Raw genomic sequence first — 10,840 nt, 5'->3', positions numbered from 1 at the left:
AGAGTCAGAGAACAACTGGCATTAATCAATGATGGTTTCCTACTGGACTGTAAAACAGTCATAGGATCGTATGATTAATGGTGATTTTAATATGCATACCCACATTCTTAGGTACACTTTTAGGATTGTTTCTACGCAATATTGAGAAACAAGACCTGATAAATGAGGAAAGAAATAGACCTAGTTTTAATCTCCTATTTTGTGTCGGGATGTGTCATTTATTTTATTTGTGCATGATCTAGTAGAATCCCTACCAAACCTCAGTTAGACGTGAAAAGTACAGTTTAATGGTGGTGGTTTGGATGATTTGGGTCACAATGGGTCAATGGGTCTAGTAACAATAACATTTAGGAATGCCACTATTAACACATGTATTACTTTCTCTTAATTGGATGTAATCGGGTCAAACGGTTGGATGTAATCGGTCAAGCTGTTGGATGTAACCCGGTCAAACAGAAATGATAATGTGTTTTTTCTCTCAAGTTAAAATTAGGAAGTTTCATTAGTAGACTCACAATTGATACATAACAATAGAGAAGTTAAAGTGTATGTTGTAACCAATGTTGTAACTGTTTCCACTTACAAGCGGTGGCCTAGAAAGTTTTAAATCAATGTCTTCTGAGGTGTGCTTCAGAGTTATCACCAATTTGATATTGATGGTGCCTCTCTGCTTGCAAGTAATGAACTGATTATTTTAAAGGATTTTGGTACTCTGTTGTGATTTATCTTGAGTTCGGGTGTGGGGAGAACCTTCATTTCCACCACAGTCTGTAATGGCTTTGCAGACAGAAGAGTTAACCTGCTCTGAAAGGTGGGCATAAGACAGGGTTTTACTAAACCACTGCTTGTGTGGTTGCTGTTTTCAAATATAAATATATTTTTTTGTAATAAGAAGACACACAGGGAACAGGAACAGAGGTTGTGTTCAGAGCCCTGGTGGGAGTTTTATGAAATGGGTGCAGCCTCCTGGTGGGGTTTGGGGAGGAATGGGTGCAGCCTCCTGGTGGGGGTTGGGGAGGAATGGGTGCAGCCTCCTGGTGGGGTTTGGGGAGGAATGGGTGCAGCCTCCTGGTGGGGGTTGGGGAGGAATGGGTGCAGCCTCCTGGTGGGAGTTTTATGAAATGGGTGCAGCCTCCTGTTGGGGGTTGGGGAGGAATGGGTTCTGGCACGTTCTAAGACACACTTCCATCCCTAAGCGTTGGACAAAACACACTTTGAGAGCGCCGGCTGCTGCTCGGATGTGACCAGTGCTCTGGGAGGCTCGTCTTCTGGAAGCTACCAGCTGTATCTGTAGGGTTGTTGGTGCAACACTGATTTGTGGGTTGTTTTATGTATATTATATTTATATATATATTTATTCAGGAGCTTCTTGATATCTTACTGATAAGACTTATGTCGCCCGCGCAAATAGTTAATATTTGGATATTAATTGGTAATTTCTATAATCACCTTAAGTGCAGAGACAGCTTAAGACAGCAAAATGACAGGACACATCAACAGTCAAACCACAGGTGTTATGTGGTACAGTTGTGCTCATAAGTTTGCATACCCTGGCAGAAATTGTGAAATTTTGGCATTGATTTTGAAAGTATGACTGATCATGCAAAAAAACTGTATTTTGTTTAAGGAGAGTGATCATATGAAGCCATTTTTTATCACATTGTTGTTTGGCTCCTTTTTAAATCATAATGATAACAGAAATCACCCAAATGGCCCTGACCAATAGTTATTCATACTGCTGAATGTTTGGCCTTGTTACAGAAAACACAAGGTGACACACACAGGTGAGAATGGCAGGTAAAGGTGTATTTCCCACACCTGTGGCTTTTTAAATAGCATTTAGTGTAAACTCAATGAGTTTGTTAGCTCATGCGTGGATGCACTTAGCAGGGTAGATACTGACCCATGGAGAGTAGAAAAGAACTGTCATAAGACCGGTGTAACAAGGTAATGGAACTTTATAAAGATGGAAAAGGATATAAAAAGATGTTCAAAGCCTTGCAAATGCCAGTCAGTACTTATTTCAATCACTTATTAAGAATTTCAGGGATCTCTTGATAGCAAGTCAAGGTCAAGTAGACCAAGAAAGATTTCAACCAAAACTGCCAGAAGAACTGTTCGGGATACAAAGAAAAACCCACAGGTAACCTCAGGAGAAATACAGGCTGCTCTGGAAAAAGACAGTGTGGTTGTTTCAAGGAGCACAATACGACAATACTTGAAGAAAAATTAGCTGCATGAATTGCGAGAAAGAACGAACACTTTACTGCGCCAATGCCAACAAAAAAGCCTGGTTACAATATAACGGACAACACCTTGACACCCCTGATAGTATCAGGCACACTAATTTGGAAATAGAGCTTTATGGTCACAACCATAAGTGCTATGTTTGGAGAGGGGTCAACAAGGCCTATGGTGAACAGAATAGCATCCCCACTGTGAAGCATGGTGGTGGTTTATTGATGTTTTTGGGGGTGTGTGAGCTCAAAAAGCACAGGCAATCTTATGAAAACTATCTACTAACCGTAATCTTTGTCCTAGCCCTAACCTTAATGCTTACGTCTACAGACTGTATTTGTCTCAAAATAAAGCGTAACCCAAACTGTACCGTTGTTTAATAGTACACCAGGAAACAGTGATGTGTTTTCGTTCCAGTTCCTGTCTAATAACCATGGTTAGGAACATGTGAAATGGCTGTCAGACTTCCCTTTTCGGGTCAGAATTTTTGCAATTATTTTAGTAAACCTGTTAAAAGTCATACGCTGCCTTGCAAAAATATTCAGACCCCTGACTAATTATCTCAATTTATTGAATTACACATTTTTTATATAACTTTCTTTCTGTTTAAATATTTTGTTACTGATATACGGAAACTCAAAATCAATTGTACGGTGCATTAGTTTTTGTTGACTGGTAATGATTGTTAAAGCTAATCAAGAAAGAAATGAAATATGTTGCTTGGCTTTCTTTAAAACCTTCTTTATAGCAAGGGTTCCCAAACCTTTTTTCCCAAGGGCTGCTTTTCACAGTTGAAAGATATATTAGTATGTAAATAGTCTGTATTACAGAAAGTTTTTCCATTGTTTATTTGAAACTTTTTATTCATTTTCTCTTTTACTTAAAGTAAATAGGTAAATTGATGAACAACTGCACATTATATACAGTTTACTTGTTAAACAAAGTGTCACATTTAACAAGTAGACAGCAGTTACAACATCAGCAGTTCCAACATAACCACAAGTCAGCCCTTCCCCTGAAACCCTGACAACTGTTTGGTGTTTTCACAACAGTACAATGTTTAGTCTGTAATGGAGTTTAGCCAGAAAGAAAGACTTTCATTGACAAAGATATTGTTGGTATGTACACTACCATTCCCTACATGTCAAAGTTACTTTGAGGATGCTGAGGTTACTAAAATGATGCTGAATTGTAACATGCTTACCTGTCTGTAATGCACTGTGTCTACAAAATCATTACAATGCTTATTTCTAAGGTAATGTACAGAACAATTGTGATTATCCATTTGACAGTTAACAATCTACCCTCAAAGAAAACTAATGGTAAAAACCTTATGTCTCCAGAGTGGCCAAACATATGGTGACTAAATCCAAGGAGGCTGTAGAAAAGGACTTATTAAATATGATGTTCTTATTATTATTACTGGGGTTTGTGAAGCAAGTTTATTTAAACTGTTTATTATTATTATTTAGCATGCTACTACTCCCAGAATGTTAAGGTACCGACACATTTACAACTTTAAACGTTTTACTTTTAAAACACATTGACAGTGACTTTAAAAGGTTTCCTGAGTATTCTAAACTTGCCATTGTGATAACATCTGTTCTAACTCTGTTCACTGTGGTAGGAAAAAAAACTATGTTTGCTGCTTTAATATGGTTTTGTGACAGAGTTTGAAATTCAATTTGTACATGATTGTTTAAAGGTAAGGTCACCAAGTATTGTTGCAGTTTGCACAGAATGAAACCATGTTTTGTGATTTTTTGTGACACTTTTGTGATACAGGAAAAACTAAAAAACAGGCTACATTCAGGGACAACGGCAAAAACAAAACGAATGAAACAGAACCTCACACACAATATATAAATACATAAGTGTATCAAAATTATGCACAAAATATTTTTTTTTACAAATCATGGAAGAATTGAAGTCAGTCAAATTAATAGGTAAGCGATGTTATTTTGTGGTTGCCGTGCTATTTCAGTGAAATTGTCTGATCTGTCATTTTGATCTTGTGCAAGACACAACGTCTCATAATGGAAGCAAAATGGATACATACACTGTGTCATAAACACTGTATTCTGCTGTTAGGCTACTGTCATAAGATTTGCTGAGGAAGTATTGATACGGTTTGAAAAAAGTTTCAGAGTTTACATTTTCTGTTGATTTTGCCATATTCCTCTGCACCTGCTATTGTAGAAATGTGTTTCAATTGTGATTTTTGCCCTCTACATTCATACCATGTGAATGTCTTTTCTCCAATGTGATTACCTGCTGTGTTTCTACTTGTTGGTCCTCATAAGGATTTAATAGGTTAACCACTGTATGTATCGACTGCTTGCCTTCCTGATGGATGTTTCATTACATGTGCATTCAGACTTGTCTTCTACCGTCATGGTTGCTGCTCCTTTTTTGCACAAATGTACCAAGAAAACACCTTACGTTCTAAATACGGTAATGTGGTTGGATGAGGTATGATGTAGGCCTGTCTGGTGTGGAATATGTGTTTGGATATAAGTAGAGGTTTTGTTGAAAGAAATGCGTTATAAGGCAGACGCGTATAACGCTGGACCACTTTAGGATACAGTGTTTATTGACTGTAAAGAGGTATTTAAGGAAAGGTCTTGCCATTCTTAATGTTTTAAATATTGGTGTGAGCCACAGTCAGGGGTGATTATTCAGTCACTAAGGCATATGGCCAATATACCACAGCTAAGAGCTGTTCATAGTCATGATGCGTCAAGTAGGGCCTGGACACAGCGCTTTGCAATAGTATACTGACAATATAACACATACCCCTGAGATGCCTTAATGTGATTAGAAGCTGGTTACAAACCCAGTTAGAGCATTAAAACCCATGGTATGCTGTATCCTATACCACAGCCATCAGACAATCAGTATTCAGGATTTATATCAAACTATATCTGACTAAGAGCTGTTCCTTCTAGGCACGATGGTATCAAGAGTGCCGGGATACAAAACCTAGTAGTACATTGGCAATATATGACAAATTCCAATGGTTTTTACTGTTCTAAGGACAGGGACAATATTCTTTTGTTATGCCTTTACTATGCAGTCTAATATACGTCACGTTTGAACTGCCTGGTATATAATTAAGGATACATACTGAGGTCACATTCCAAATTAGGAGTATTATAGGCATCTTCCTGGTCAGAGAACCAATACTTAGCTCTTTATGTGTTAAACATAAAATTACATGATATTAATAAAGTACATTTTTGTTTCATGCAAGGTGGGTGTTGGGGAGGTGTAAGATTGGAATCTGCCTCAGGCCCCCAAATCAATAAGTCCACCTCTGTTTTTGATTAGCTTTAAAAACATTCAATGTTAGCAACATTAACTGAATCAATTGCAATAATTTGATTGTTGTATCACCAGTGTCTTACAGGACTGTGCTTCTCTATCAGCCAGACTGGTGAAGAGATGCTGACACAGGTTGTTGGAGAATCCATCACATTTTCTAATCCAGCAAAGATGTGGTTCTTTATTATATAATGGTGGTACTATAGCTGTGGTGGTTAAAGGAAACATGGACTCATCCTATATAGACAGTTTCAAAGACAGAATTCAGTGGGACCAACAGACTGGACAGTTCACCATCAGAGATCTAACAACCAATGATTCAGGGATGTATGTCGTAGATGAAAAGGGAGGTGACAAGACAACATATCAACTCACTGTGTTTGGTAAGAAGTAATAGATGCTTTCACTGCTCACACTACCACTATTGAACTGCTATTTAGGGGTTCAAGCACGAAGTGCTGAAACCCTATTGTTATTGTACAGAATTTTTTAGGGGTTCAAGCATGAAGTGCTGAAACCCTATTGTTATTGTACAGATTTTTATTATTATTCTTCTGCCGTAAAACGCATTGTGCAGCCCAAACCGTAAGAGCTGGTGCTTTGAAACTTTGGCATATGGTAGTACAAAAATCGAGGAGATGTTATCAAAATATGAGCCCGATTGGCCCATAGGTGGCGCTATAGCGACCTAAAGCGCGAAAGTGGTCATAACTCCTAGACCGTATGTCGTAGACTCAAGTGTCTTATATCCCTGTAATCCTTGGCTCAAGACGAACAAAACGTATATCTCCGATTTCATTTCCGCCATGATAGATTTTCCGCCATTTTGAATTTTGTCAAAAACCTACTTTTGCGAACTAGTCCCTGGATTTTCGCCCGATCGGAACCAAACCAGTGTTGAAATGTTCTATGGAGTCTGAAAATCAATAATTATCAAAAAAAAGTTTAAATTTCGATTCATGGTCGCTAGGGGGTGCAAAATTAAAGTTGTGGGAGGAGCCTATTTTACTAAAAAGGCTATAACTCAAGAAGTAGTTAAGTAAACTTTACCAACCTTGGTATACATGTGTTAGAAGTCAGTCTGAGGTCACAGTAAAAAAACTGCGTCGATTGGCCACATGGTGGCGCTATAATACGAAAAATAATACGAAAAACGTATAGACACCTGACCGTTTGTCCAAATTACTTGAAATTTGGTATGCAGTGTCTTTGCCCAATCATAAAACAACCAATGCTATCGGGAATGTTCCTCGACTATATATCAATAATTATCAAATAAAAGTTGAACTTATGCATTTGTATGGCTATATCAGATCATTTACAAAATGACTGTGTCAAAATACACTGAAACACCTATAAATCATAATTAAAAACTCAAAATATTTGTGAACATAACATACTAAACAAATGTGGCAATTTTTTTGGAGATCATAGGTGGAGCTATAACTGTCAAAAAGCTTTGAAAAATATACATTTCCAATGCTACAATGCCTGTATTGGCTGTGAATGGACTTTTCTATTTATTATTTCAGTGGTTAAATGCTTGCTAAATAAAACGTAATGTCTTTTGATGTTTGGGCGCTTAAAGGCCTTAACAGCTTGAACCCCGATAAATGCTGCTTGCAGCTTTAATTATATTTATATTTGGAACCTCTTCTACCTGTTAGTTATTTCATGTTGTATTATAAACCGCTTTACATCATTTCATTGGATGGTAATGCAGTTAATTCACTGCTCTATATTCCATCATTTTGTATTGGAGTTTAAATGTTTCAGATGACAACAGTACAACATCTCACCATCTATATCAGAGTATTTACATAAATATTCGTTTTACCCGCAAGACATGAAAGCACCTAAAAAAGTGTTAGAATGTGTTTTTCACAAGAGAAAATATTGGTCTAAACTTCTATTTTCCTGTGGATTGTTTCTAACCCAAACTCATCCTCTCCAGAACCTGTTTCCAGGCCCATGTTGACAACAGCAGGTAATCAGATCTGTTCAGTGGAGTGTTCTGTAAAGAATGAGATAGATGTGACCCTTTCCTGGTACAGTGGAGAGGAGATACTCAACCAGACCAGCAGCCCTGACCTTTCCATCAAGCTCTCTCTCCCTCTGGAGGTGGACAAACAGGACAGAATGTTTTACATATGTGAGGCTGCCAACCCTGTTAACAAGGAGAATGTGACGTTTCATGTCCCAGAATCCTGCTTAGAGCTTGAGGAGTCAGGTATGAACCATCCATATAAAACACTTTTCTAAATATCCTCAACATTGGGATCAGAATTACCCTTCACACACTTTTGAGAAAAGCTTAGCTTGTCCATTCTGTACTGAACTGGTTTAGTTAGGAATTCACCATACTCGCTGGAATTGTGCTGTTAAAATTCAATGTGAAAAGAAAATATCTGGTCTGTGTAGTTAAGTTAAAGTTAAAAAGGTTTAAGTATGTTTAATAACAGTTTCAGGGATTGTCAGATGCATTTCACGACTTGGACATTTTGGGTCTCCATACATTTCATGATACTCCATACATTTCTGTATTAAGTATCATGAAGTGTTGTATATCTCTGTAATCAGTACACTCTCAGATAAAATAAACAATAAATAACAACAGACTTCTGCGACACTATTTAGAAAATACATTTGTTGGAAAGGCAAAGCAAATGTTCTACACAAAATATTTCCTGGATATGATTAAAAAAAAAGTTTTGTTTTAATTACTTATTTTGATTCTCCCATGCTTTAGTGACATATAATAGTGTTTTAGGGTCAAAATAATGAATAAAAATAATAAAACAATACATTCATTGGGTTCCCCAAAATACATAATTTACCCCAAAATAGAAATCAAACAATATTTCAGGAGGTTGATAGATGCATTTATTATGCGTTATTTACACCAAATAGCCACCAGATGGCAGCAGGGGACTGCTATTGAAGTTATAGTTACATCTCGTTATAAAAACATTAAGATACAATATTTTGAACATTCCTATGTTGACAGAACACTTTTACATCACAATCATACTGGGAACGATGTAATAATGGTGCTATGTATTATACATAGTGATCTACTTACTATCTGGATGGGTCACATCTACAGTCACCTGTCTGAGCAGAATGGTCATACTTGTTGCCTGGTAAAAGGTGGTCCTGGACAGAATCCCCTTCCCCAGCCTCTTCGTTACGTTAAAATATATGTTCTAAAACATTTTGGGTTGTAAATAAACAACTATCTTGCTAACTAAAACCAAAAACAACGTCTGTAATCGAGAACAGAGCCGTGTTGTTGTTCTCCTCTCGATGTCACCATGAGCCCAACCCCTTCCCATCATTCCTACGTCCTAAAGGTCATGTTTCCAGGTGTTATGACATAGCAGAAGCACCGTTTGTGATGGGCAACAAGGATTAAATGTACAAACGGGATCAGGTCAATTCCCCATTACATGACATGAGTCACAGTGGCCAGTTTTGGTGCAAATCTACTTTTGCCACACACAGGCTGTGATACCAATAAGAACACATACTATGTATGGATTGCTCCATTATAATGTCTAGAAATTAGCTGAACAAATCTGTATCATTCTAGCGATTACTGTTCTGGACATTTAGAGAAATGTACACTATGCAGTCTGTCCACTGAGCCGCAGACCCAAAGGGGTTTAAACACATTTGCAATTGTTTTAATAAATGTTTTCTTTCTGTAAATGAGCACTCAGTCCAGGATAAACTAAATATAACTTCCATATTTCAAAATGCTTCACATTATTGTTTTATCAGTGAGCATTTCTAAAATCTAGCACTAAATGCCAATGTTATTGATGTACCTGAATGAGGAAGGCAGAGGAACTATGTTATCTCCTGTTACAGACATCCTGTTTAAGCCTGAAATAAACATAATTGTCTCTATTTGCAGCCTCTCCTTTAACAGCCTCCATCATCAGACACATATTAGTGCCGCTCATCCTACTGACAGTCATTATCACTTTGTACCTATACTACAAGGTAAAAAGACACATAAGGTTTTAATAGAACAATATTTAAATGATTACCGGGACAGGGGGTAAGAGTGAAAGAAAAAGAGATGGCAATGTGTGAGGAGAGTGTACAGACCAGTAAATATCTCTGTCTTGGTGCTACATCTCCCTAGATGAAAAGGAGGCAGAAGAGAGTGACCAGGGAGAACAGCATGGATAGTTATGTCAATGCAGTGAAGATGGTCTCTCCAGTCTCCAGAGATGAAGCTGGTCCATGAGATCACACTAAATCGAGAGAGAAGGAATAAGATCATGTTGACCCTACAGGATGAATTTGGTCTGTTTTGTGTTTTAACCAACTAAAACATTTAATTAAAGAATATATATAACATTTTATTTGAGGAGCCATTGTTTCTCTGCCAATGTTTTTGCACTTTGGTCTTAGGTCCCTTTTGCACTTAGGTCCCTAGATCCTGTGTCAGTCCTGTCCTGTCAATACCCTTTGCTTTAACATTTAGACTGTGGTTTCTAATTTGACATAATCTGTAAGGAATTATAAACATTTGAAATATATGTTATTGTTTACTGTTAATGGCATTCTGGCATGTACCTTGAGTTTATCATCCTGTATTTGTTTCAGGTATATGTACATTTTCAAAGTCACATTGATCAATGTTGTAACTTGTGAAACTCCAAATTTTAATAAATAAATCAGTTAAATGCCCCTGTAAAACACAGATGAACCTTTCACCCTTTATAAATAGTCAGATAAAATAGATTTCACCAAGGAGGATTTGTGGTAAAGACAACTGCACCACAGTACCAGTGTAGGGGGGTGTTAATGTGGCCAGTGGGTTCTGGAATTAGCTATCATTGTGTGGAAAAGAATGCAAAAACACAGGTCCAATAACACACTTGTAGTATTTATTAGCCCAGAAATCAAATTAGCAGTTACGAACACATGACAGAAAAAACAACAACAAGAGATTTACCAGGATGATGGTATAAGCAAGTTTCCTGAACTTAATTACAGTCCCTCAGCTCTCTTTCTAGCCAGAGCAAAATTCATTGCCCAAGTATATAGCTTCCAATAGATTTACCCACATTGGACTAACCCATTCTACAGAATGACAAAGGGAGCATCACCCCGGGTAGGAAATACAGTATATTATAGTTAAACATGTTACTACTGTGCTTACCAATAGGTTTAGTTGTTATTTACCAAGAGCACTTTAAACGTTCTAAATCTTCAAAATGTATACCATAACCGATCTGTACTCTGGATAACCATTACCTGG

The 10,840-nt window shown here is 37.3% G+C and overlaps 1 protein-coding gene across 1 annotated transcript; it reads left to right on the top strand.

Annotated features, from left to right (window-relative positions):
• Positions 1 to 3,275: 3,275 nt before the first annotated feature.
• On the top strand, positions 3,276 to 9,936 carry LOC105030295 (CD48 antigen-like). The gene is made up of 5 exons (XM_010904045.3): positions 3,276 to 3,356; positions 5,638 to 5,945; positions 7,517 to 7,792; positions 9,482 to 9,570; positions 9,716 to 9,936. The coding sequence occupies exons 2-5, from the start codon at positions 5,789 to 5,791 to the stop codon at positions 9,818 to 9,820; spliced, it is 627 nt and encodes a 208-aa protein (XP_010902347.3). The 5' UTR covers positions 3,276 to 3,356; positions 5,638 to 5,788; the 3' UTR covers positions 9,821 to 9,936.
• Positions 9,937 to 10,840: the final 904 nt, after the last annotated feature.

The sequence above is a fragment of the Esox lucius genome, chromosome 25, assembly GCF_011004845.1.
Source record: "Esox lucius isolate fEsoLuc1 chromosome 25, fEsoLuc1.pri, whole genome shotgun sequence".
Taxonomy (NCBI): domain Eukaryota; kingdom Metazoa; phylum Chordata; class Actinopteri; order Esociformes; family Esocidae; genus Esox; species Esox lucius.
This window is presented reverse-complemented; position numbering and strand designations above follow the sequence as displayed.